At 60.2% G+C, this 26019-nt stretch overlaps 2 protein-coding genes across 2 annotated transcripts; one reads left to right on the top strand and one right to left on the bottom strand.

Annotated features, from left to right (window-relative positions):
- Window positions 1–349: 349 nt before the first annotated feature.
- On the top strand, window positions 350–22370 carry MAST1 (microtubule associated serine/threonine kinase 1). Its single transcript, XM_062179533.1, has 26 exons — window positions 350–468; window positions 1894–1982; window positions 2739–2814; window positions 4235–4313; window positions 5428–5588; window positions 5723–5798; window positions 6082–6291; window positions 7299–7400; window positions 7507–7639; window positions 7731–7801; window positions 11654–11739; window positions 11829–12037; window positions 15741–15879; window positions 16004–16136; window positions 16289–16454; window positions 16570–16671; window positions 16855–16977; window positions 17279–17388; window positions 17745–17923; window positions 18019–18269; window positions 18441–18647; window positions 18874–19103; window positions 19406–19528; window positions 19648–19784; window positions 20631–20818; window positions 21060–22370. Exons 1-26 carry the CDS (start codon window positions 386–388, stop codon window positions 22304–22306), a joined length of 4710 nt encoding a protein of 1569 aa, XP_062035517.1. The 5' UTR covers window positions 350–385; the 3' UTR covers window positions 22307–22370.
- Window positions 22371–22594: 224 nt separating this feature from the next.
- Window positions 22595–24942, bottom strand: DNASE2 (deoxyribonuclease 2, lysosomal). The gene is made up of 6 exons (XM_062178303.1): window positions 24684–24942; window positions 24390–24570; window positions 24184–24262; window positions 23784–23948; window positions 23496–23693; window positions 22595–23131 (listed from the first exon to the last, which is right to left on the bottom strand). The coding sequence occupies exons 1-6, from the start codon at window positions 24776–24778 to the stop codon at window positions 22758–22760; spliced, it is 1092 nt and encodes a 363-aa protein (XP_062034287.1). The 5' UTR covers window positions 24779–24942; the 3' UTR covers window positions 22595–22757.
- Between the last annotated feature and the right edge of the window lie 1077 nt (window positions 24943–26019).

A 26019-nucleotide genomic window follows, 5' to 3' on the forward strand; every position in this document is an offset into this window, starting at 1 on the left:
CCAGGGGGGCCGTGGCTGCAGGTTCACGCTGACCTCTGTCCTACTGCCCCTTTCGCTTCCAGAAGGATCTGCCCCTGCCCCGGAAAAGCAGCAGGTGAGGTTTTTTTTTTTTTTTGCACCGAGACGCGCGGGAGGGGTGGGTCGGCCGCCCCCCCCCCCAGTCGGGGCGCCAGGCGCGTGCGCGGGCGGGTCCCGGCGCGCCGTTCCCCCGCCTCCGCAGCGCCCCCTCCTGGCCGGCTGTGGCCACAGGGCCCTCCCCTCCCCCGCCCTCCTCGGCCCTCCCCGGCCCGCTGCGGCGGCTCCAGCCTCCGCCCCGCGCGCTCGCTCCCCGCGCCGCCGCCGCCGCTTGCCGCCGCACCTGCCACCATGTCGCCGGCGCCGGGTCATGTCTGACTCTCTCTGGACCGCGCTGTCCAATTTCTCGATGCCCTCCTTCCCCGGCGGCAGTATGTTCCGCCGCACCAAGAGGTAGAAACCCCATCCCACCCCACCCCCGGCCCAGATCCCCCAGGCCCCGGTCCCTGCCCCCACCCCACCCCTAGCCCCAAAGCTGCCTCTCTGGCCGCTGCCGCAGGGCGGGGCCCGGGATGCTGCTCCCGATCCAGCTGCGCCAGAGGTGCTCCCGCTGCGCCTTCCCGCCGGGAGACGGGGGAGACCGGGCCGCCAAGCGCGCACCGAGGAATGGAGGGGTTGCGGGCTGCAGAGGACGGCCGCAGGGGGAGGGGGCTGCAAGGGCTGGGGGTTGCTGTGTCTTTGTCTGCTTGGCGCTGCGGGCTCAGGCAGCCCGGTGCGGGTGGGGGAAGAAAGGGAGAGTGGGGGGCTTGGCACCCTCGGAACAATAGCCCCGTGCCGCGCGCGCTCTTGGACCTTGGCTAATGTGCTCAGTCACTGCGGCTGAGGATGGAGGGGATCTTGGGGCTGGGGGCTCCCTCTTGCGGAGCCGGGGTCCTGAGACGTTAGAGGAAGTGGGGGTGGGTGGGGAGGGTTCCTCTCCTAACACTGATCTCCCCCTTTCCCCAAGAGCACAGCCCAGCACTGCAAAGAGTGAACACACCGAGTGAGGCAGACATGATGTCACACACATACACACACCAGCAGCTCCAGCGGTGGGGGTGGGGGTGGGGCGCCGCCATACCCAGGCAGGCAGGTTAACCCCCAGCACAGGGTCCCCCCCACCCCCGGACACCACCCCCAACCCAACGCCAGCTGCGTGGCCATCGACACGCCACAGTACGGAATGCGGCCCAGGGCGCGCGCGCACACACTCACACCCGTGCCCCTAACAATGTCACAACACACAGTGCGAGAGGCAGGCTTGTCACATGCTGTGTCACGCTGACCCCAGGGAAAGCAGACATGGGGCAATCGTAGACTCAGCCAGGGGGATGCCTGCCAGGTGTGCAGCACGCTGGGACAGGCTCAGGGTCCCAGCGGGTGCTGCTCACGGACGCAAGGACAGTATCCCACCCCGCCCAGACTTGGAGGGGCAGCACGGAGACAGAGGCAGGCGTGTGGACATGTGGCACGTAGACACAAGGGACAAGTTGTGCCACACGTGATGTCACCCGGGGCCACACAGGGCTGTCAGGCCTAGAACCCAAGGACGCACAGACACACTGTCACCAGGGCTGTCCCATACACACGACGACTTTCAACCTACAACCTTGTGCTCTCTCCAGGGTCACCCATTACCCACACATATGGGTCACGCGGGCATCCCCCGCTGTGTACTTCACGTTTGCCTCCTCTTCCAGGCAGTCCTCCAGGGGCATCGCCAAGCACACAGGAATGGGAGATTGGTGGTAGGGGTGGGGAGGTTGCTGCAGAGGCAGAGGCCCTGGAGCTCACTGGGCCGCGGCCTGGCCTGGCCTTCCTGCCTCGCCTTCCCCGCAGCTGCCGCACCAGTAACCGGAAAAGCCTCATCTTGACCAGCACGTCGCCCACGCTGCCGCGACCCCACTCCCCGCTGCCGGGCCACTTGGGTGAGACAGGAGGTGCCGGCTGGGTGGGTGTGGGCCAGACCTAGGAGGCATGGCCGCAGGTGGGGAGGCGGGGCCTCAGGAGGGGCCTGGCCACCTCCAGGGGAAGGGGGCGGTATCTGGAGCAGAGGCGGGCCTGGATTGGACAGAGGGCGGGGCCATCCCTGAGGGAGATTCTTCGAGGCTGTGGACCAGACCTAGAAGGCGGGGCCATAGATGGGAGAGGCGGGGCATCAGGAGGGAGGCGTGGCCACACCGCAGGAAGGGAGTGGTCTCTGGAGCAGAGGCAAGCCCAGATTGGACAGAGGGCGGGGCCATCCCCATGGGAGGGTTCTTGATGGATGGGCACAAGACCTAGAAGGTGGGGCCAGAGGCGGGAGGCGTGGCCACCTTGCAGGAAGGGGGCGGTGTCTGAAGCAGAGGCGGGCCCAGATTGGACAGAGGGCGGGGCCATCCCCATGGGAAGGTTCTTGATGGATGGGCACCAGACCTATAAGCCTGGGTCAGAGGCGGAGGCGGGGCCACCCTGCAGGAAGGGGGCGGTGTCTGGAGCAGAGGCAGGCCCGGATTGGACAGGGGGCGGGGCCATCCCTGTGGGGGCGTGGTCCTCCTGCAGAGCTCAGGCTAAGCTGGGGCGGGAAGGAGGAGCCACTCCTGGAGCGTGGGGCCGTCCCCCGGGCCGCCAGGCGGGGCCCCAGGCTGCCATGGGCCCCATCTCGGGGGTCTGCAGGCCTGAAGCACCCCCTGTTTCCGTCACAGGCAGCAGTCCGCTGGACAGCCCTCGCAACTTCTCCCCCAACACTCCCGCCCATTTCTCTTTCGCCTCCTCCCGAAGGTGAGTCCCAGACGCCCGGGCTGGACACTCCCGCCCCCCACCGTCTGGGCCGCCATCTGTTCTCCTGCTCCTAATGGTACCCGAGCTGAGGCCTGAGGGGCCCCAGGGAGTGTCGCAGGGTCCCAGAGGGCCAGGGCGGGCAGCCCTGGGGGCGGGGCCTGTAGGAAGGCGGGGCTCGGCGTGGTCCAGCCTGGCAGGGGCGGGGCTTCCCTGGCGGCGGCGCAGAGCGCGCGTGCGCGCGCTGGGCCCAGGGTCTCCGGTTCCCCGGAGTCTCGCTCTCCCGGCCTGGCGTTTCCATGGCGACAGGACAGGGTAGCCGAGATGAGGCGCGCATGCGCAGACTGCGCGGTGCCCATCCAGGGGCTCCTTGGTCTCTAAGGGGTGGGGGAGGGCGGCTGGGGGAATCAGATTTCCCCTTGAGGGTCTCTGAGGGTTTCTGGATTGAAATGCATTTTCTGGGAGATTTTTTTCTTTTTTCTTTTTTTTTGCAAAAGAGATTGCTCTCATGTTTTGGGCAGAAACCCTTTGGGGAGTGGCGAGTTTCTTGGTTTGAGCTCCATCCTAAAAATAATGACTTGACACCTGTTATGTCCTAGGGGCTGGGCACAGGGGGCGAATGACACTGTGTCTGCACACCCCAGAGTGGAGCAGGGCAGACGGGCCCGAGAGCTGGGATGGTTCCAGGGACTGGGGACAGAGGGTGGCTATGCGGGGAAGGTGGCTGAGGGCGGTAGGGCACCAGGACAGGGAGTGTGCCTCCGGGTGGGGGCAGACAGGCAGGAGGGAGTGTGAGGCCGTGTGTGTGTGTTGATATGGGGCCCGTGTGGCGGGTGTGAAACGGAGTGTGGGAACAGCCACGTGCCTCCGCAGGCATCCGTGGGCAGGTGCAGCAGCGTGGGGCTGTGAATGAGTACGTGGCTGTGTGAGCTGAAATGTGTGACGGGGAGCGTGCCTGGAATGTGGATGTGTGTGACTGTGAAAGGATGCGGTGTGTGTGTGGGGGGAAGATCCCTTCTCTCTGAGAGGACCCCAGAGCTCTCCCTCTGAGAGCTTTCTCACCACGGGGTTTACCTGGGGTGGACTTCGGGGTCCCCACTGGGATCACCCCCTTTGGGTGGGCACTTCCAAGAACTCTAGGACTTGTTTGGCCTGGGGGTGTTAGGAGAACGGGACAAGGGTTGGGGCAGAGGAGGCCAGTCCTTGCCCCCTCCCTTCCCCAAGCCCCCGGTGCCTGCCTGGAAGGCTCCCCCTGTATCACCTTGACCTTGAGCGCCTTTGCATCTCAGAGTGGATCCATTGCCCTTCCCTCCTGTCCCTGGCCATGACCAGTCACTTCCTCTCACACCTGGGGAATCGGGGGCAGGTGGGAAGGGGGCCCATGGGGGTTTGGCAACCTCTGAGCCCTGTTGCCGGGTTCCAGGGCGGATGGACGCCGCTGGTCTCTGGCCTCGCTGCCTTCCTCTGGCTATGGAACCAACACACCCAGCTCCACCGTCTCGGTGAGTGTAGCAGGTGGGAGGGTGGGGACGAGAGAGGACGGCAGCTGCAGGGGGGCCCCCACCTTCGAGAGTCACCCTCGGGTTGGTTCTCGGTCCTTCCTGGGTGTCTACTTTCTCTGTGCTGGTCCCCTCCAAAGCTGTGACTGGTGCCTGCGACTCGTCTTCCTGGGGAACCCTACTGCTTGGCTACTCATTTACAGAAGATGGTGGGAGGGTTCTTTGAGCCACTTGCTCATGTATCTGTCTGGCCATTTGCTTACCTGCTGTAAAAATACTCTAACCTGGCTCTCTCCACCTGCACCCTTATCTACCCGTGTCTCTGGGTCACTCATCCATCCATTGGAATGACGTCAGTGGACAGTGATCACATGACTGTCACATGCTGAGTGGGCGCTTACCAGCTGGGGTGGTAATGGGAGCGGCACAAGGCATGGTGACAGCAGAAGGGAGCCCTGTGACTTGGCTGGAGGAAGTCACAGAAGGCTTCCTGGAGGAGGTGGCCTTGAAGCCAAGATAAAAGATCAGCAGAAGTGTGGCCAGTGGAAGAGGGGGAGAGGGCTGTTCCAGGAAGGGAATTCAGCAAGTGCACACTGCCAGAGGCCATGTGCTTGGCCAAGGCTGGGAGGTGGGTTTCGTTGTAAATCCGGTAGGGCAGCCATGAAGTGATTTTACTGTTTGTTCATTTTTAAAAAAAGACTTATTTATTCATTCAAAAGGCAGAATTACAGGGAGGGGATATACATCTTCCATCTGCTGGTTTACTCCCCACATGGCTGCTAATAGCTGGAGCTGAAGCCTGGAACTCGGATCTCCCATGTCGGGGCTGGGGCCCAAGCACTTGGGCCATGTCCTGCTGGTTTTCCCAGTCACATTAGCAGGGAGCTGGATGGGATGTGGAGCAGCCGGGACTCGAACCGGCGTCCATATGGGATGCCAGCATTGCAGGCTGCTGTTTAACCCGCTTATGCCATAGGGCCGGCTCCTTGACTCCGAATCTGTCCCTTGCCCACTGGTTTGTAGCGAGAGGTCCCGGACTGGGTCCTGGGAGCTGAAAGCCCTGGGCCCCACCCTCTGGGTCCTGAGCTCTGACCCCGGCCCCCCCCCCCCCCCGCAGTCCTCCTGCTCCTCCCAGGAGCGCCTGCACCAGCTGCCCTACCAGCCCACGGTGGACGAACTCCACTTCCTCTCCAAGCACTTCGGCAGCACCGAGAGCGTCACGGACGAGGATGGCGGCCGTCGCTCGCCGGCAGTGCGGCCGCGGTCCCGGAGTCTCAGGTGGACGGGTGCTGCCCCCTTCTGCTTGCTGGCCCTCTGCATGGGGCGGCCGGGGAGGGGATGACACCTGTCTGTGCGAAGCTCCCAGCTCGGAGGCAGAGGATTGGACCAGACGGTGCTTCTGTTCCCCGCAGCCCCGGGCGCTCGCCCTCCTCCTACGACAACGAGATCGTCATGATGAACCATGTCTACAAGGAGAGGTTCCCCAAGGTGAGGTGGGAAAACCCTGGTAAGGTTCAGGCGCGCCCCTGCTGGCCGGGCGAGAGCTGCCTGCTAGCCGGGAGAGCTCCCCTTGTTGGCCAAGACGAGAGCCCCTTGGTGGCCAGCGAGCGGGGCCACTGCTGTCCTGTCGTGCGCCCCCTGCTGGCCCAGCAAAATCCTCCTGCTGGCCTGACAGGCGCCCTCTGCTGGCCGGGCGCACACTCGCGCGTTGCCTCCACAGCATTGGCAGAGCCTGGGACCCTACACGGTGCCCTCGCATCCCCTCTTGCAGGCCACAGCGCAGATGGAAGAGAAGCTGCGCGACTTCACGCGCGCCTACGAACCCGACAGCGTGCTGCCGCTGGCTGACGGCGTGCTCAGTTTTATCCACCACCAGATCATCGAGCTGGCCCGGGACTGCCTGGCCAAGTCCCGCGATGGTCTCATCACCACCGTCTACTTCTACGAGCTGCAGGAGAACCTGGAGAAGCTGTTGCAGGATGTGGGTGCTGGCCGGCCCTGGGCCCCCAGAGCAGACCTAGCTGCCCCGCCCCCTTCCTGCAGCCAGTCAGGGGGTCCCTAGCATGTGCACCTGCAGCAAGCTGGGTTGGAGCTGGACATTTAGGGGTGAAAGAGGCGTCAAGATGCGATTGGGGAGCAGGAGTTTTTTTTTTTTTTTTTTTTTTGTCTTTTTTGTTTACTGCTGTGTGCCTGGCTGTGTCCAGCACACAGGAGGTGAAAAAAAAAAATTTAATTCAGTCGAACAGATGGGGGCAGGTATTTGGTTCAGCAGTTAAAGACACTGCTTGGGAAACCACCTCTCCCACCAGAGGGCCTGGGTTCGAGTCCCTGCTTCCAGCTCCCTGTGAATAAGCGACCTGGGAGGCAGCAGGTGATGGCTCCAGGTCTTGGGTCCCTGTCACTCCCATGGGAGACCTGAACTGAGTTCCTGACTCCTGAATTTAGCCTGGCCCAGCTCCAGCTGTTGCAGGCATTGGTGGGGTGGGGGGTGAATTAGTAGATAGGACCTCTCTGTCTCTTCCTCACAAATACAATTTGTTTAATAAGGGGACTTTTTAAAAAAATTCATTTATTTATTTGAAAGGAGAGTTACAGAGGAGACAGAGAGATCTTCCATCGGCTGGTTCATTCCCCAAAATGGCCACAGTAACTGGGGGCTGTTGAAGCCAGGAGCTCCACCCGGGTCTCCACCATGGGTGGCAGGGGCCCAAGCACTTGAACCATCTTCCACTGCCTCGGGGTGGGGGGCATTTAGCCTGGAGCCAGACTGGAAGCGGAGCAGCCGGGGACTCCAACCTGCAGGTGTCCCAAGTCTCAGCTTAACCCACTGCACCAACCACACCAGCGCCTCTCCGGCTGATTTATTTTACTGTGGGTGGGGGGTTGAGGGGTCCAAGTCTTCTCACCTGTGAACTGGAACCAGCATAGCAGGTGCACTCTGCAGGGGGCCTGGCTGAGCCGTCATCACCTGTGCCTGTCTCTCCCCAGGCCTATGAACGCTCCGAGAGCTTGGAGGTGGCCTTTGTCACACAGCTGGTGAAAAAACTGCTCATTATCATCTCCAGGCCCGCCAGGCTGCTGGAGTGCCTGGTGAGCGCGGGCGGGAGAGGCTGGGCATGGGTGAGGAGGGGCTGGCGAGGGGCGGGGCCCTGGGAGCCCCTCCCACCTCTGCAACCCCGCCCCTGCCCCGCCCCAGGAGTTCAACCCCGAGGAATTTTACCACTTGTTGGAGGCAGCGGAGGGCCATGCCAAGGAGGGCCACCTTGTGAAGACCGACATCCCCCGCTACATCATCCGCCAGCTTGGTCTCACCCGGGACCCCTTCCCAGGTGCGCCCGCGGGTGGGGGCTCAAGGCACCCCTTGTGGGGAAAGGGCTTGGATTGGAGCCGAGCCCGGCCTCACTCTCCGCCCTTGCGTAGACGTGGCGGCACATCTAGAGGAGCAGGACAGCGGTGGTTCCAACACCCCGGAGCCGGATGAGCTCTCAGAGGTAAGACCGGGTGGCACAGCAGGCAGCGCTGTGGCTCATGGTGGTGGGCAGTGGTCAGCCTGGGGCTCAGCTTCTGCCTCCCCGGCGCACCCTGGGGCTGTGTGGGTCTCTTGGTCTCAGTGTCCCCATCTGTCAAATGGGGTTAATAACAGCTCTGATTTCTCCAGGAGCGTTTGGTAAGCTACACCTCTGCATGAAACTTTTTTGTTGTTCTTTAAAAAACGAACAGTGAACAGTGGCATTCCTAATGTGTGTGGAACATTTGCATTGCTCCCCAGAAAGGAAACCTCACACACATTAACTGTCATTCTCTGTTCCTTCTTTACCCTAGACCTCGACAATCAAAGATGCACTTCCTTTTTTTTTTTTTCTTTTTTTTTGAAGAGAGACTTATTTATTTGTATTTGAAAGTGAGAGTTACAGGAGAGAGGGAGAGAGTGGCAGAGATAGCCTCCATCCTCTGGTTCACTTCCCCAAATGGCTGCAATGGCCAGGCAGGGCTGGACCAGACCAAAGCCAGGAGCCAGGAGCTTCATCCGGGTCTCCCACGTGGGTGCAGGGATGTGAGCATTTTCCCAGGTGCACTTGCAGGGAGCTGGACCGGAAGTGGAGTAGCCGGGATTTGAAATGGCACCTGTATGGATGCCACCATTGCAGGCAGAGGTTTAACCCACCGTGCCCCAGGATCTACCTTCTATCACCATAAATTTGTTTATTCTGGATGTTTCATGTAGACAGAAATGTTCACTCTGAAGCTCTTCCTGTCTGGCTTATGCCACTGAGTATAATGTTTTTATGTAAAGATTTATTTATTTGAAAGGGAGAGAGAGATTGGATCTTGCATTCACTAATTTGCTCCTCAAATGCCTGAACAACCAAGACTGGCCCAACTCAAAGCCAGGAGCCAGGAATTGCACCCGGGTCCCCCACACAGGGGTGGGGACCCATGGACTTGGGCCGTCCTCCACCACCTTCCCAGGTCATTAGCAGGGAGCTGGATCAGAAACAACATAGCTAAGACTAGAATCAGTACTTAGATATGGCATGCGGTGTCTCAAGCGGTGGGCTAACCCGCTGCACCACAGGGCCCACCCCAACATAAATTCTTTATGTTTATTCGTGCTGTGGTATGCGTGAGTGTTTTGTTTCTTTTGATGACTGCATAATATTCCATTGGATGGGTGGGCCAGGAGTGGTGATGGGCTGGATGGTTGGGGAATCCATGATCTGGCTGTTGTCAACAGGCCTGCTCTGAACATTCATGTACAAGTATTGGTTTGGGCAAACTTATTTCACCCTCATGTATATAGAAACCCAGGAGTGGAATTGTGGGTCCCAAGGGAACCGTGGTTAAAGTATGGAGGAATCCTGCATGGATGTTGGCTGTCTCCATGTTTTGGTTTGTTTTTTAAACATTTGTTTATTAATTCCAGAGAGTCACACACACACAAACACACACACACAGAGAGAGAGAGAGAGAAAGAGAGAGAGAGAGAAAGAAAGAAAGAAAGTTCAGAATATTTCCCATCTGGTTCACTCCCTATATGGCTGCAATGGCCAGGGCTGAGCCAGGCTGAAGCCAGGAGCCAGGAGCTTCTTCCAGGTCTCCCATGTGGGTGAAGGAGCCCAAGCACCAAGCACTTGGGCCATCTTCCACTGCTTTCCCAGGCCATAGAAGAGAGCTGGATCAGAAGAGGAGCAGCTGGGACTTGAACTGGTGTTGTCCTGTGATTGCAGCTCCCTGCCTCCCCCTACCAGCTAGCTATGCCTGGCCCACAGTGGGTCCACCTGATGGCATTTGAGCTTGTGACCTTGGTGTCAAATAATTTCTCTGCATTCACACACAGGCATACATATTTTCCTTGCTATATCTATTTTTAAAAAATCTCACCTGTGCATGCCATTTGTTTAATTTTTTGAATAGGTAATGGAATGACATCACTCAAAAGTCTAAAACTCTAAAAAAGGTATTTATCTCTAATTGTTGTTTGTAGGATTCTGCGTTATTCCATTGAATCAAACTTGTTAATTGAGTGATACAAATCTTCCATCTCCCTATTCATTTTTCTTGCCTGATTGATCTACGAGTTTGTGACACATATGTGTTCAATCCTTGTCTCCAGCAATTTCTCCTTATAACTCTGTCCATTTCTAAATGAGCTGTTGTGAGGCTATCTTCTTAGGCGCATACAAGTTCAATATTTTTCATATCTCATAGAGCTTTTTGTGTAGTGCCCTTTAAAAAAAATCTCTTTGTCTCCAAGAAAAAAATCACCCTCGGTCCCCATTGTCCCATGCTCCCAAATAGGATAGCATAATTTCATTCTGCCACTTTTTTTTTTTCTTTTTTGACAGGCAGAGTGGATAGTGAGAGAGAGACAGAGAGAAAGGTCTTCCTTTTGCCGTTGGTTCACCCTCCAATGGCCGCCGCGGTAGGCGCGCTGCAGCCGGCGCACTGCGCTGATCCGATGGCAGGAACCAGGTGCTTGTCCTGGTCTCCCATGGGGTGCAGGGCCCAAGGACCTGGGCCATCCTCCACTGCACTCCCGGGCCACAGCAGAGAGCTGGCCTGGAAGAGGGGCAACCGGGACAGGATCGGTGCCCTGACCGGGACTAGAACCCGGTGTGCCGGCGCCACAAGGCAGAGGATTAGCCTAGTGAGCCGCAGTGCCGGCTCGTTTCTGCCACTTTTTATTTAACGTGAGACATATTATTCCTTGCTTTTCCCCCCACTTAATAAAGTACTTGGGCGAATAGCCCCAATCAGTGTAGAGAGATCCCTCATTTTAAAAAATTATTTATTTATTTGACAGTGGCAGAGAAGAGAGAGAGAGAGATCTTCCATCTGCTGGTTCACTCCCCCAAATGGTCATTATAGCCAGAGCTGGGCCATGCTGAAGCCAGGAGCTCCATCTGGGTCTCCCACATGGGTGCAGGGGCCCAAGGACTTAGGCCATCACCTGCTGCCTTCCCAGGTGCATTGGCAGGGAGCTGGATAGGAAGTGGAGCAGCCAGGACTTGAACCAGAGCTCTGGTACCGAATGCTGGCCACTGCAAGCAGAGGCTGAACCGGCTGTGCCACATGCCAGCCCACAATTCCTCAATAGTTTTTTTTAAGAGCGCCACCATCTTTCTTTATACAGATGCTTGTTATGTGATTGGTTAAGCCAGAGCCTATGGGTGGTTGTAGGGTGATTTCCTGCCTTGCAGAGAATGTGCGGGCACCCTATCATTCGCACATGTGCACAGACGGATGTAACAGTTTAAACATGAAATTGCAGTCTCAGAGGGCGATGCCTTTTTCATTCTGATCTGTAACCAAGCACCCTCCACGGGGGCAGTGCTAATTTACACCTGCAGCTGTAAGGTCCTCATTTCCACATAGAATGCGTCAACTAGCTTTTTTTTTTTTTTTCCTTTCCATCTACTAAGTAAAAAGTGATGCCTTGGGGATAGTTTAGTTAGAATTTGTCTTTCTGTCCTTATATGTGAGGCTGAGCATGTTTTCATCTACTTAAGAACCCACATCCCTTGCCCACTTTTTCCCTTCAATCTTTAGTGGGGTTTCTTTGCTTATTGATTTCTGGGAACTCTTTATATATGTATAGACCAAGACAGATTTTGTAGGTTCTCTGCTATCTTTCCTAATGGAAGCATTTGGGAATGTGTCCCCCAGAGCCGGTCCTGGGTTCACGCCCTGCCTCTGTGTCCTGCCTCGGTGCGGCAGCCAGCAGAAGGGCCCGCCCACCCGCTCCATGCCTCAGTTTCTCCCCCTTCCCCCCCATGCAAACGGAATAGTACGAGTCCTGCTGTCATTGTGATGGTGACCGTGGTGGCGGTGCCCCCTTGCAGGGTCCCAGCGGAGCCTCCAAGGCCAAGAAGCCCCCCGGGGAGAACGATTTTGACACCATCAAGCTGATAAGCAATGGGGCCTATGGGTGAGCCGCCCGGGGCTCTGGCGGGGGGCGGGCGGCGGCGGCCCGGGCGTCTGCAGGTGACGGCCGGTCCTCGCTCCCTCCCCCTGCAGCGCCGTGTACCTGGTGCGCCACCGCGACACGCGCCAGCGCTTCGCCATGAAGAAGATCAACAAGCAGAACTTGATCCTGCGGAACCAGATCCAGCAGGCCTTCGTGGAGCGCGACATCCTCACGTTCGCCGAGAACCCCTTCGTCGTCGGCATGTTCTGCTCCTTCGAGACGCGGCGCCACCTGTGCATGGTCATGGAGTACGTGGAAGGTGCGGCCACCCGAGGGGCTGCGGGGCCCGGGGATGGCTGGGAGCTGCTGCGACATATTTCAGTTCATTTGAAAACAGAGTTACAGAGAGAGACAGAGAGAGAGTCTTCCATCTGCTGGTTCACTCCCCAAATGGCCATAACTCAGAGGCCGGCGCTGTGGCTCACTTGGTTAATCCTCCGCCTGCGGCACCGGCATCCCATATGAGTGCTGGGTTCTAGTCCCAGTTGCTCCTCTCCAGTCCAGCTCTCTGCTATGGCCCGGGAAGGCAGAGGAGGATGGCCCAAGTGCTTGGGCCCTGCACCCGCATGGGAGACCAGGAGGAAGCACCTGGCTCCTGGCTTCCGATTGGCACAGCACACCAGCCGTGGAGGTCATTTTGGGGGTGAACCAATGGAAAGAAGACCTTTCTCTGTCTTTCTCTCTCTCACTGTCTAACTCTGCCTGTAAAAATAAACAAACAAATAAATAAAAGGCCACAGCTCAGCCAATCCGAAGCCAGGAGCCAGGAGCTCCATCCTGCACAGGTGCAGGGGCCCAAGCACTTGGGCCATCTTCTACTACTTTCCCAGGCCATAGCCGAGAGCTGGATCAGAAATGGAGCAGCCAGGACTTGAACTGGTGTCCTTATGGAATGCCGGCACTGCAGACAGTGGCTTTACCTGCTACACCACAGTGCCGGCCCCTCTTAATTTTTTTTTTAAAGATGTATTTTATTTATTTAAAAGGCAGAGGGAGGGGGGGAGAGACAGAGAGAGAGAGAGAGAGTCTTTCATCCCCTGATTCACTCCCCAAATACCCACAACAGCCAGGCATGTCTGGGCCAGGCTGAAGTCAGGAGCCAGGACCTCCACCTGACTGACAGGAACCCAGGGGCTTGGGCCATGGCCGCTGTCTCCCAGGGTGTTCATTACCGGGGGCTGCAACCCAGAGCCCCGGAGCTGGGAATCGAAGCCAGGCGCTGTGACCCCATGCATATCTCCATCAGTGTCTTCATCGCCAGATGTGCCCCCCACCCCCCCACCGCAGGCTTGGTTGTTTTGAGGAGTTTGAGCTTGATGGAAAAATCCTTGAGAAAGTAAGAGTTCCCCCTCCATGCCCCGTTATTCACATTTTGTATTAGTGCACCACATTCCTTACAAGCTGAGGAGCCAATGTTGATACATTCTTACTAACAATGCATTCCTACAGTCTATTACATACAATGTAGCCACACAACAGTGAGGCACGACAGACAACGGAGTCCCCAGTACCCACTGGGTTCACACTCACCTACACATCGTCTCCTCCCTGCATTCCTTCATCTGTTTGCCCACTCCACTCACCTGCTCGCCATCCGTCAAACTGCTGGTACTTGGCTGGCTGTCCACGAATCCATCCTTAGTCCATTCACCTGCTACCATGGTTGTAGTCATTCTGCCAAACCTCTATTTCCAGCATCTCTTTCGTCTGTCCACCATCTTCTATCTTCGCCTGTCTTCTATCTGTCCATCCATCATTTCATTATCTATCTATCTACCTATTCCATTCCATTCTATTCTATCTTTCCACCCATCACTCTACCTATCTCTACCTACCTATCATCTACTTAGCTAGCTCCATCCATTCATCCCACAATCTGTCCAAAAGTGGGTTCTTCCCTCCATATCTACCCACCCAACCCTCCATGTACATATTGTCTCACATCCATCTGTGTGCATAGTCACCCAAAGATTAATCTGTCACCCCGATGTGCAAATGCTGGGGTTATGAGGACACACATGTGGCCCTCCTGTGGGGCCCCAGCCTTGGTCAGCTGTCCCCAAATGTCCACCACACTGAGCTAAGCATGGGAGGCAGGGCGAGGGCCCGGGGAAGGCATCCTATCACTCATGGGCATTGCACTCTGGTCTGTGTACGCAGACTAGAAACAGCGCAAGCCCACGGGCACGAGGTCATTTCATGTAAAGACGACAGCAGTGAGGCAGTGGGGACGTGAGGGAGGGGAGAGAATGGGGGCGTTCTTCGAGGCCTGGATGGCGCTCGGGGAAAGCAGCCCTGTAGATAAGACAGTTAGTGAGGGAGATAGCAAAAGATAGGAAGATGGAGAGCAGTGATGGGGCTGAGGCCCTGGGGACTTTGAGAGCTGGAATAGCTTTGGGTTGCATTCTGGATGCAACAGGAAGCCACTGGCAGGGTCAACATGTTTTAAGAATAGCCATTATGTGACTGGAAAGCCACTGTCGCCTTCAGGAATGGCTGTATCTAGGTGCTGAAACCATAGCATCAGGACTTGCTCCATCTCTGGGCGCTTCTGCCCCACACAGGGTCTCCCTCACTGGGCAAACCCTGATGTGGCAAAGTAGCCATTCAGCCAGCAAATCCTGGTTCATATCCTACCAGCTCAGCTATCGTCCCGAACAAGGAAAATTCTCGGAGCCAACTCATCAGAGCAGTCTGAGCTGCTTCCCACTGTAGCCACAGCCACACTGTAGCCCTTAGCAGAAAAAAGAGCCATGGATATTAGGAAGATTAAAAACATCAGTGCTTAAGATGGTGCCGCGGCTCACTAGGCTAATCCTCCACCTGCAGTGCCTGCACCCCGGGTTCTAGTCCCGGTCGGGGCACCGGATTCTGTCCCGGTCACTCCTCTTCCTGTCCAGCTCTCTGCTGTGGCCCGGGAGGGCAGTAGAGGATGGCCCAGGTCTTTGGGCCCTGCACCCCATGGGAGACCAGGAGAAGCACCTGGCTCCTGGCTTCAGATCAGCATGGTGTGCCGGCCGTGGTGGCCATTGAGGGGTGAACCAATGGCAAAGGAAGACCTTTCTCTCTGTCTCTCTCTCTCACTGTCCACTCTGCCTGTGTGTGTGTGTGTGTGTGTGTGTATATATATATATATATATATATATATATATATATATATATGTCAGTGCTGGAGCTGGTGCTGTGACGTAGTGGGTAAAGCCACTGCCTGCAGTGCCAGCATCCCATAGGGGTTCCAGTTCAAGTCCCAGCTGCTCCACTTCCAAACCAGCTCCTTGCTAATGTGCCTGGGAAAAGCAGTGGAAGATGGGCCCAAGTGCTTGGGCCTCTGCACCCCCATGGGAGACCCAGATGGGGTTCCAGGCTCCTGGCTTCGGATTGGTTTGGCTCTTGTTGTTGCAACTATTTGGGGAGTGAACCAGTGGATGGAAGATCTTTCTGTCTCTGTCTCTCCTTCTCTCTCTCTCTCTCTTCTCTCTCTCTCTCTCTCTCTCTCTCTCTCTCTAACTTTGCCTGTCAAATCAATAAAATAAACCTTTAACACAAAAATAAAAATACCCGTGGTAAATCTGCCGGAGGCCAGGAATCTGACTTTTAAGACCCCGGACCTCAAAGTTCGGTTGAAAAGCAGGCAGCCTTGGCTTCCAATAAGCCGTCCCCTCAACCATCCTCTCTCTGTGTTTGCCCCAACTTTTCTCTGTGCCCACGTCCCTTTGTGAGTAAAAGGGGCTGATCACACCGACTTGGAGCATGGCTTATGGGCACGTGGAAAGCCAGGCAGAGAGCAATTCCCTGTGTGACCTGAGCCTCGGGAAGTCCCGCTTTCTGATCCTCAGTTTTTCCCATCTGTATAATGGGTGCAGCAGAGGTGGCGCTTGGTACTAAGGTGCCCATCAAGAGCTCAGCTCCGGGCCAGGGGCGCGTCCCTCCCTCTTCATGAGGGTCCCCTCCCTGGCTCCCAGGTGGTGATTGTGCCACCCTGTTGAAGAACATCGGGGCACTGCCCGTGGAGATGGCCCGCATGTACTTCGCCGAGACGGTGCTGGCGCTGGAGTACCTGCACAACTATGGCATCGTGCACCGGGACCTCAAGCCGGACAAGTGAGTGCAGACTTTTCCCTCCTCCCTCGCCCCCCAACCTCTGGGGATGCTGCGTGGAGGCGGGTGGGTTGCGGGGTGGGGGAGGGGAGGCCTCGGAGCTCTGAGACCCCGCCCGCGTGTGCAGTCTCCTTATCACGTCCATGGGCCACATCAAGCTCACGGATTTTGGGCTCTCCAAAATGGGGCTCATGAGCCTCACCACCAACTTGTACGAAGGCCACATTGAGAAAGACGCCCGCGAGTTTCTGGACAAACAGGTGTGTGTGTGTGTGCGCGCGCACGCATAGGGGATCGCGCGTGCAGGACCTCGGGGCGGCGGGCGAGGCTGGGGCCTGGTCAGGGGCGGGGGCTCAGCTCTCCTCCCAGGCCCCGCCTGCGGCCAGGGCGCCGGCTGACGGCCTGCCCCCAGGTGTGTGGGACCCCAGAGTACATCGCCCCGGAAGTGATCCTACGCCAGGGCTACGGCAAGCCGGTGGACTGGTGGGCTATGGGCATCATCCTGTATGAATTCCTCGTGGGCTGCGTGCCCTTCTTCGGAGACACGCCGGAGGAGCTCTTCGGCCAGGTCATCAGCGGTACGTGCCGGCGTCACGGGAGAGGGCGGTGGCCCAGGGCCGACCCCACCTCCACCGCTGGACTCCCAAAGCGGCCCCGCCTCCAGCCACCCCCCACCCCCGCTATGCTTCGCAGACGACATCCTGTGGCCCGAAGGGGACGAAGCCCTGCCCACAGACGCCCAGCTTCTGATATCCAGCCTGCTGCAGACCAACCCCTTGGTCCGACTTGGGGCAGGTGGGGAGGGGGCGCCGCGGTGCCCAGGAGCCGAGGGCTGGGGCTTAGGGGGTGGGGAGAGGGGAGGCCCACGGCCGCAGGTGCAGCCCGCGCTGCCATCCCGATCCCGGGGGCGGGCGACAGGGTCTGCCCTGGGGCCCCGGCGGGCGGCCGGCAGCTGCGGCTGGACTGCTTGCTGTCTAGGTGGCGCCTTTGAGGTGAAGCAGCACAGTTTCTTTCGAGATCTGGACTGGACCGGGCTGCTGAGGCAGAAGGCCGAGTTCATCCCGCACCTGGAATCGGAGGACGACACCAGCTACTTTGACAGTGAGCCGGGCTGCAGAGGGCGGGGCGTGGCCAGGGAAGGGCGTGGCCTGGCGGAGGGGTGGAGCCTGGGCGGGGCTGGACTGGCGGGCGGTGCTCGGAGCAGAGCTAAGCCGGCCTAAGGCAGAGCCTAGGTGCTCAGCGCAAAGGGTGTGGCCTCTCTGGAGGCGGGGCTAGACAGGGACCCTCCCCCAGCGTTTGGTGGAGCCTGAGTCACGTGGGAGGCTGCAGCAGGGGCGTGGCCTGAGTTGTGGGCCCGCTGCTGCGGCCACCGCCCACAGTCAGGGCCCCGCCCCCCCCGCAGCCCGCTCGGACCGGTATCACCACGTGAACTCCTACGACGAGGACGACACGACGGAAGAGGAGCCCGTGGAGATCCGCCAGTTCTCCTCCTGCTCCCCTCGCTTCAGCAAGGTGGGCCACGGGGGCGGGGCTTGGGTTGAAGAGGCAGGTGGAGGCGGGGCCTGCGGGCAGCAGGCTGCAGGTGCCCAGGATCTCAGGATAGGAAAGTTATTGAGGGCGGGTGGTTAGGGGGCTGGGAGCGGAGAAGCCTGGGGGGTGGGGGACTGTGGGTGGAGCTTTTGACCCTGAGTGCAGATGGGGCCCCGGGGCTGGGGAGGGTGGGGTTCAGGACAAGGGGGTGAAAACGACCCTAGAGGGCACAGGAGGCTGACCGGCAAGGGTGGAGCGTGGTTTGGGAAGCCTATTGGCTCGGGAGCGAAGACGGGGTGGGAGTGGGAGGGGCTTACTGCTGCCTATATGCCCCGCAGGTGTATAGCAGTATGGAGCAGCTGTCACAGCACGAGCCCAAGACCCCCGTGGCAGCAGCAGGGACCAGCAAGCGGGAGCCAAGCGCCAAGGGCCCCGAGGAGAAAGTGGCCAGCAAGCGGGAGGGGCTGGGGGGCCTGACCCTGCGAGAGAAGACCTGGAGAGGGGGCTCCCCTGAGATGTGAGCTGGGGACAGACTGGGGGGCGGCTGGGGGCTGGAGGGAGTGGAGCCGATTGGGGGCGTGTCTCCACTGACCACACCCCCCATCCCCACAGCAAACGCTTCTCTGCGTCCGAGGCCAGTTTCCTGGAAGGAGAGGCCAGTCCGCCGCTGGGCGCGCGTCGCCGCTTCTCGGCGCTGCTGGAACCCAGCCGCTTCAGCGCCCCCCAAGAAGATGAGGATGAGGCCCGGCTGCGCAGGCCTCCCCGGCCCAGCTCTGACCCGCCAGGCTCCCTGGATGCCAGGGCTTTCAAAGAGGCGACTCCATTGGAAGGCGCTCCCAGCGCTGCGGGAGACCCCGAAGGCAGTGAGTGCCCCACCCCCACCTCCTCTCCTCCTGCCGGCTTCCCCTGGTAGGCGCTGTGCTGGGTGGGTATTGCCTGCCCTGGTGAAACTCACAAGGTCGGAGCAGGAGAGAGAAGCAGGAAGAGCCTGGGGCTGCCCCCTAACCATCTGTCCCCTAACCATCCCGTTGCAGCTGACCGCACGCGCCCGGGCGACCTCTGCCCGCCCTCGAAGGACAGTGATACGTCAGGCCCTAGGGCCACCAATGACCTGGTTCTGCGCCGGGCCCGGCACCAGCAGCTGTCCGGGGATCCGGCGGTGGAGAAGCGGCCTGCTCGAACTGGAGGCAAAGTCATCAAGTCAGCCTCGGCCACTGCCTTGTCCGTCATGATCCCTGCAGGTGATGCTGGGCTCCATCTGGTGGGGGTGGGGTGTGGTGCAGGGATAAACCCTCATTGAAGCCAGGCTAAGCCAATGAAATACTGGGCTTTCCCTGTCCACAGTGATTGGCTCCAGAATGGACCAATGAGAGTCTGCTCTGGGATGTTTTTTTTTTTTTTTTGACCTGGGGGGAGAGAGCTGTGTCTTTGGGGCCTTGACCTCTGGTCACAATTCTCTGCCTGCAGTGGACCCACATGGAAGCTCACCCCTTGCTAGCCCCATGTCCCCGCGGTCTCTCTCCTCCAACCCATCCTCGAGGGACTCCTCACCCAGCCGGGACTACTCACCGGCCGTCAGTGGGCTCCGCTCCCCGATCACCATCCAGCGCTCGGGCAAGAAGTATGGCTTCACGCTGCGTGCCATCCGTGTCTACATGGGCGACTCGGACGTCTACAGCGTCCACCACATTGTCTGGGTGAGCACTCGTGGGCAGGGCTGTATCCGAGGGTGGAAATAGTGTTGGTGGGGGAGAGTGTTGGTGGATGGAAGACCACCTGGTTAGCACTCTGGAGCTAGGCACCCTGGGTGGGAGTCTTCTGAGACCCCCCGCTTTCACTTAAGTTCTTGGAGCTGCCTCAGTTTCTCCAATTTGTAAAATGGGAGGAATACTTACTGTTTCATAAGTTGTCCATTGCTACAGAGCCATGTCAGCTTGGGGGAGCCGCCCTTATCAACGATCCCATTAACCCTGCCCCTCATGGGGTTCCTCGTCACTAGCACGTGGAGGAGGGGGGCCCAGCCCAGGAGGCAGGGCTCTGTGCTGGAGATCTGATCACACACGTGAATGGAGAGCCTGTGCACGGGATGGTGCACCCTGAGGTCGTGGAACTGATCCTTAAGGTGAGTGCAAAGGGGGAAGGGGTGCCCTGGGCTGAGGCTGGGGAGAGGAGCTCCAACCAACTCCGACCACGTAGCACATCCACCACCCTCCCCACCCCCACCCCCCGCTTCTTCCCTAGAGCGGCAGCAAGGTGGCCGTGACCACCACGCCCTTTGAAAACACCTCCATCCGCATTGGCCCTGCAAGGCGAAGCAGCTACAAGGCCAAGATGGCTCGGAGGAACAAGCGCCCTTCTGCCAAGGAGGGCCAGGACAGGTGGGCAAGAGCAGTAGGCCAAGGGCAGCAGGTGCACGGCAGGTGAGGGGAAAGAGGGCCCGTGCAGAGCACTGGGGAGCGGCCACGCCCTCGCTGAGCTGTGCTTCAGGCAGTGCTAGAAGGCTCTGATGGATAAGGGACTCCTTTCTGGAATGTGCATGCAGGAACGCTGAGCCAGCCAAAATAAGTTCTTTGCTTACGGATTGGAGGAGCTAGGGGAGGTGGGTGGGGCCAGGAGGGGCCTCCGTTGTGAGCAGTGGGTCTGGCCCAGACAAGGACAGAGGATCTGAGCGAGTTCCAGGAGCCTGCCAAGGCTGAGCAACGAGAGGGGTTGCAGCAAGAGGGGGAGTAGCTGAGGGTGGGCGGGGGCCAAAAGGGGCTTGTTTTTGATTGGTTGGGTGTTTCTGGCTTGGACTGGGAATGGCCAGAAAATGTGGGCGGTGCCTAAAGTGGGAGGAGCCAGTGCGACTGAACGAAGGGAAGCTTTTTTTGCCTTAATAGGCGGGTTGCAGCGTGGGGTAGGGCATGGCTGGGGTGGGGGGGTGGGCGGGCCAGAAAAGATTAGTTTCCACTGGACAGGCGCTTAGAGCTTAGACTGGGAGGAGCCAGAAGGGGTGGGCGTGTCCTGAAGTGGGAGGGGCCAGGAGCGATTGAACTAAAGGAGTTATTTCTTAATAGGCAGCAGGTTGTAGGGGGAGGGGGAGGGGCCCAAAGGGTGGGAGGTTATGGGCGCCCCCCCATCCTCCACTCCCATCCCCACCGCCGCATTGTGCGGCCGGAAGTGGAGGAGGAGCCCGGAGCTCTGGAGTCCGGTCAAAGGTAGGTGGCGTCCTCGCTGTCCCCTAGCAAGAAACGCAGCTCCCTCTTCCGGAAGATCACGAAGCAGTCGAACCTGCTACACACGAGCCGCTCGCTGTCGTCGCTGAACCGCTCGCTGTCCTCCAGCGACAGCCTCCCGGGCTCGCCCACGCACGGGCTGCCGGCGCGCTCACCCACGCACAGCTACCGCTCCACGCCGGACTCGGCCTATCTAGGTAAAGCCAAGGTGGCAGGTGGTGGTGGTGGGCCGGGAGTGGTCCTCGCTGCGCCTGCACCTGCTCCAGGGCTGGGCAGGTGGGGGGGAGGGGAGCGCCTGCACCTGCTCCAGGGCTGGGCAGGTGGGGGGGAGGGAAGCACCTGCACCTGCTCCAGAGCCAGGCAGGTGGGGGGGAGGGGGGAGAGGGGGCCGGGTGCGGTCCTCCCTGAGCGCCTGCACCTGCTCCGCCTGGCCCGCAGGCGCCTCGTCCCAGAGCAGCTCACCGGCCTCGAGCACGCCCAACTCTCCCGCTTCCTCCGCTTCGCACCACATCCGGCCCAGCACACTGCACGGCCTGTCGCCCAAGCTGCACCGCCAGTACCGCTCGGCGCGCTGCAAGTCGGCGGGCAATATCCCGCTGTCGCCGCTGGCGCACACGCCGTCCCCGACGCAGGCGTCGCCGCCGCCGCTGCCGGGCCACACGGTGGGCAGCTCGCACACCACGCAGAGCTTCCCCGCCAAGCTGCACTCCTCACCGCCCGTCGTGCGCCCGCGCCCCAAGAGCGCCGAGCCCCCGCGCTCGCCGCTGCTCAAGCGCGTGCAGTCGGCTGAGAAGCTGGGCGCCTCGCTGGGCGCAGACAAGAAGGGGGCCCTGCGCAAACACAGCCTCGAGGTGGGCCACCCGGACTTCCGCAAGGATTTCCACGGAGAGCTGGGGCTGCACAGCCTGGCCGAGTCCGACGGCGAGACGCCCCCCATCGAGGGTCCTGGCGCCACCCGGCAGGTGGCGATGCGCCGCCTTGGCCGCCAGGAGTCGCCCCTGAGCCTGGGCGCAGACCCGCTGCCTCCCGAGGGCGCGCCCAGGCCACCTGCCCTGGGCAAGGAAGAGTCTCCTGGTGGCGGCGCAGAGGCCTACACCCCGCCCCGCGCGACCACCCCCGGGGGCCGGACCCTGGAGCGGGATGCCAGCTGCACGCGGCACCAGAGCGTGCAGACGGAAGATGGCGCCGGCGGTGCGGTGCCCAGGGCTGTGGCCAAGGCGGCACTGAGCCCGGTGCAGGAGCACGAGACGGGCCGGCGCAGCAGCTCGGGCGAGGCGGGCACTCCCCCGGTGCCCATTGTGGTGGAACCCGCGCGGCCAGCAGCGCCCCAGCTTTCCCGCGCGGACTCCAAGGGGTTACAGGAACCTGTGCCCCAGGCGCCTGCGGCACCCGAAGCCCCCCGGGGCCGGGAGCGCTGGGTACTGGAAGTGGTGGAGGAGCGGACCACGCTGAGCACACCTCGCTCCAAGCCCGCCTCCGCCAAGCTGTCCCCGGACCCCCAGGCCCCCTCCCTAGCCCCAACCAAGAGTGCGCCCAGCAGCGCAGTGCCCCCGACCACACCTTCCCTCCCGGTCCCAGGCACCAAGCCTGAAGTGGGGCCGACCTCCCGGTGCCCTGCTGAAGCTGTGGCCCCGGCAGGCCCGGCCAAAAAAGGGGTGTCCAGCCCCGCAGCCCCCGGCCCATAGCCCAAAGGGGCCCGTGGCCATGCTCTGTACAGCGCCTGTATACATATGTACACATATAAATAAAGTGCACCCGTGCTGTGTGAGTTTCCTGGGGCTCAAGGCAGTCCCCAAGCTTCCTGGCACAGAACTCTAGCCCTGGTCACCACGGGTAAAGACAAGGCAGATTTTGGAGGGCCTCTTCCTGTGGGCAGCCCACTTCCGGTTTTCCCTGTGCCCCCAGGGCGGGTGGGGGGGAAGTATTGCAGCGACCTAGGACCCTCCACAAACAAGGTGAGCAGCCACATCCGCCCATCTCCTTTTTACTCCTGGTCAAAGCTGCCTGGCGTATTGCCACTCCCGTTTTGCTGGTGGGTACAGAGTCCCACAGAGGGTAAATAACATAATTAGGGTCCCATTATGAGGAAAGCTGAGCTGGATCCAGAAAAATCAAGTCCAAACTAGTTCCGGAGCCTTAGCTGGGGCCTCCCGGCCCTGCCTCCTCCTCCTCCTGGCGGCAGGGCTGCCAGGCTTTCACCAGGGGCTGGAAAGCCTTCCACAGCACCGGCAGCCGGGAACACAGCGTGCCCCCACCCCGGTGCTCTTCGCCGCGGTTCCGATTCATGTCGCCCATGCAGGCCCACGGTCCCTCTGGGGCCACGCACCATTTGGAGTGGTCCTCCGTAGCGCTGAACGTGGGGCCGGCTGGCCCAGGGAAAGCTGTCTGGGTTACATCCAGAACCTGCTGGGTCCCCGAGCAGTTGGAGGGCAGGACGCCGGGAGAATTTTGCCAGAACTGGACCTGCAGGTTGCTACGAAGGGCTGCCGCCAGCCAACCAGAGTACAGGTCTGTGGAGGGGGGAAAAGAGGAGGCAAGACCCCTCAGAAGGAGGCCCACGAGGGCTTCTCTCCCTCTCCCCTCCACCCCTCCTCACCAGCTAACTTTCTTCGGCTGTCAATTCAAATTGGCAACTTCAGGAATGACGCCAATACGAACCCTTAGCCAATGCTGTCTATGGAGCCCAGCCATCCTGTAAGGTAGATCTGGCCATCTCCTACCCAGATCTCTCAAGGGAGGCTCAGGTTAACCCAGCCGCCACACGGCCCGAAGCCAACCCGTGTTTGGAGCTAGGTCTGTCAGTTTGTCCTCTTTGCCTCTCTCCCTAGGATCACGCCTTCCTTCCCCAAGAGAGCTCCCCGGCTCCCCACTCACCATCCCCGAACCTGCCCGCCTTGGCAAAACTCTGGAAGGTGGCCCCTTCCTGTGACGTGAGCGTAACGCTGCTGTTCCATGGTTCGTGGCTCACGTGGTGGCCCTGGATCACTTCCTCCAGGTCCGGGAATTTCTGGGCAAAGACCCCGTTCAGCTGGTGGTCATAGACCAGAGGGTAGGTGTAGGCCAGCTGCCTGCCTGGAGGAGGAGGAATTGGGAGACTGTCATTAGGGTCTGGCTGGGACATCCAGGACTTTGCCTGACCCCCAACCCCCCGGGGCCACTCACCGATGCTCTGAAACTGGCCAAGGGGAAAAGACACGCAGAGCAGCATCTGCCCGTAGGTTTCGGCATTGTGAGGCCAGCTGTACGTGCTGGCAGAGGGCGGGGGTGGGAAACGCGGCACGCTATGCACCAGCCACAGGCCTCCTCCTTGGTCCAGGAGCAGGACACCTGAACCAGAAGACGGGATGGCGGAGGGAATGTCCCAGGCGGCTCTGTCCTCGGCCAGTTTGCAGGGGTGGGGGAGGGGCGCGTGTGCATTGCCCCAAGATGAATATAAGTTGAAAGGGAAGCCCAAGACTGCCCCCCAGCCTCCTCACAGGTCAGGGGTTAGCTCGGGGGCAATAGGGTATGGGGAAAGCAGAGTCACTCCCCAGCTCCCCCCACACACATGTCCAGGCCTCACCCTTTGTGTGGCCATGGCTGGAGGAGTCCTGGGCTCTGCTGGCTTTGGGCGGCTGGTCATTGTAGAGCAGGAACGCGAGCTGGGGTGGGGGTGGCGGACAGGGTACGGGGAGATGGTCAGGGGCAATGCGAAGGCTCCCGGCAGACGCCTGGGGTCCCACCACAGACTCTGCTCAGCCCAGCACACCCCCACCCCCGCCCGTGCACCTGGCTGGCGTTGCTCCGGTACAGCGGGAGCAAGCTGCGGCCCACGGCCCCCGCCGAGCTGTTGATGGAGCCCGCGCCGTCGCGCCAGCCCCCTGAGCGCGGGTCCAGGTACTTGTAGCGCAGCCCGCTGCGCGCCTCATCCCCGGACCCGCTGTGGGCGGGGAGCTTGTAGACCACAAACCTGGAGGTTGGAGAATGCGACGGAAACGTGGACAAGGAACAGGAGGGAGCCCAGGGTTCGCCAAGGAGCGCGCGCAGCAAGATCCGGGGGCCCGACCCCCGGCCCCGGCTCACCAGTCCACTGGCTGCCCCGAGTCCCCGTAGCAGCTCAGGGCCCCGGCGGGGACCCACAGCAGCGCGGTCAGCAGCAGCGGGCTCGGTGCAGCCATACCGCTGGCGACCACGAGCAGCCGGCCGGGTCACGAGCTGGGGTAGGCCGGGTGTCTTGCAACTCTCACTTCCCCAAACTCTTGGGAACCCGGGCTGGGCCATCACGAGGCTGCAGACTCCGCCCCCCCCCGGGAGGGGCCACCGGGGTTCGGAAAAGGCGGGCCCAGGCTCTCCTCCCGCCCGCGGACTGGGCTTCCGCCATGCAGGCTCCGTCCCGGGACAGTGCTGGGCGGGGCGCCGCCTGCTGCATGCCCCAAGTCCCCCCTGGAGAGGCTCCACCCCTATGTCTGCTAAGACCACGCCCACCAAGTACCACGTGTAGCCAAATCCGGCCTCTATTTGGGCCTTCTCGGGCCCCGCCTCCATTTCTTTTAAAGGCGGCTCATTCCAACCTGTTCTCGTCGGGGTGGGCGTGTGGCACAGCGTGAGAGATGCCCCTGGGGACGACCGCATCCCCTTCCAGAGTACTTGGGTTCGAGTCCTGGCTCGGCTGCTGCCGGCAGCCCCCTGCTCACGGGCACACTGAGAGGTAGCAGGTGATCCCTGTCGCTCACCTAGGAGACCCGGATGGAGCTCTGAGCTCCTGGCTTCAGCCTGGTGCAGCCTCAGCCATGGCGGGTGGTTACAAAGTGAGCCCGCAGATTGCAGATCTCCCTCTGTCTGCCTTTCAAATAAATACGTGCCCCAAGTCTTCGCTCTTTTCGCGGCATATTTTCCCAGAGCATTTCCTGAACCAGCCAAGCAACGACTTTGGCTCGTGGAAGGATGAAGCTGGGGGCTCTCTCTCTCTTTTTTTTCCCCAATTGTTTTAACTTTATTTGAAAGTCAGAGTTACAGGGAGAGAGGTCTTCTATCCACTGGTTCACTCCCCAGGTGGACGCAAAGGCCGGGGTGGGGCCAGGTCAAAGCCAGGAGCCAGGAGCTCCACCCAGGTCTCGCAGGTGGGTAACAGGGTTTCAAGTACTTGAGCCCTCACTTGCTGCCTCTCGGCTTGCGCATGAGCAGGAAGCTGGTTTGGAAGCAGCGGCAGGACTCGAACCCAGCACACTGATATGGGATGCAGCCGCTTAAATATCGGGCCCCATGCCTAGGGGGGCTCTTAAGTGGGGTGGGCGGCCGTGAATGTCCCCAAGTTTCAAGGCAGGAGAGGACAGATCTTGGTGGGGGTGAGGCGGTGTGGCTGAGGTTTAGGACATTAAAAGAGGTAGGGCCTCTCTATATTACTCCTGGGATTCAGCAC

The sequence above is a fragment of the Lepus europaeus genome, chromosome 20, assembly GCF_033115175.1.
Source record: "Lepus europaeus isolate LE1 chromosome 20, mLepTim1.pri, whole genome shotgun sequence".
Classification (NCBI taxonomy): Eukaryota; Metazoa; Chordata; class Mammalia; order Lagomorpha; family Leporidae; genus Lepus; species Lepus europaeus.

Excerpts from the sequence above, each read along its gene's own strand:
- MAST1 (XM_062179533.1), top strand. The coding sequence starts at position 386 with ATGTCTGACTCTCTCTGGACCGCGCTGTCCAATTTCTCGATGCCCTCC. Across the intron at positions 6,292-7,298 it reads TGGAGAAGCTGTTGCAGGAT|GCCTATGAACGCTCCGAGAG; the intron begins GTGGGTGCTGGC and ends GTCTCTCCCCAG. Across the intron at positions 18,648-18,873 it reads GTCCGTCATGATCCCTGCAG|TGGACCCACATGGAAGCTCA; the intron begins GTGATGCTGGGC and ends CTCTGCCTGCAG.
- DNASE2 (XM_062178303.1), bottom strand. The coding sequence starts at position 24,778 with ATGGCTGCACCGAGCCCGCTGCTGCTGACCGCGCTGCTGTGGGTCCCC. Across the intron at positions 24,571-24,683 it reads TCGGGGCAGCCAGTGGACTG|GTTTGTGGTCTACAAGCTCC; the intron begins GTGAGCCGGGGC and ends TCCAACCTCCAG. Across the intron at positions 23,949-24,183 it reads CAGCCATGGCCACACAAAGG|GTGTCCTGCTCCTGGACCAA; the intron begins GTGAGGCCTGGA and ends CTTCTGGTTCAG.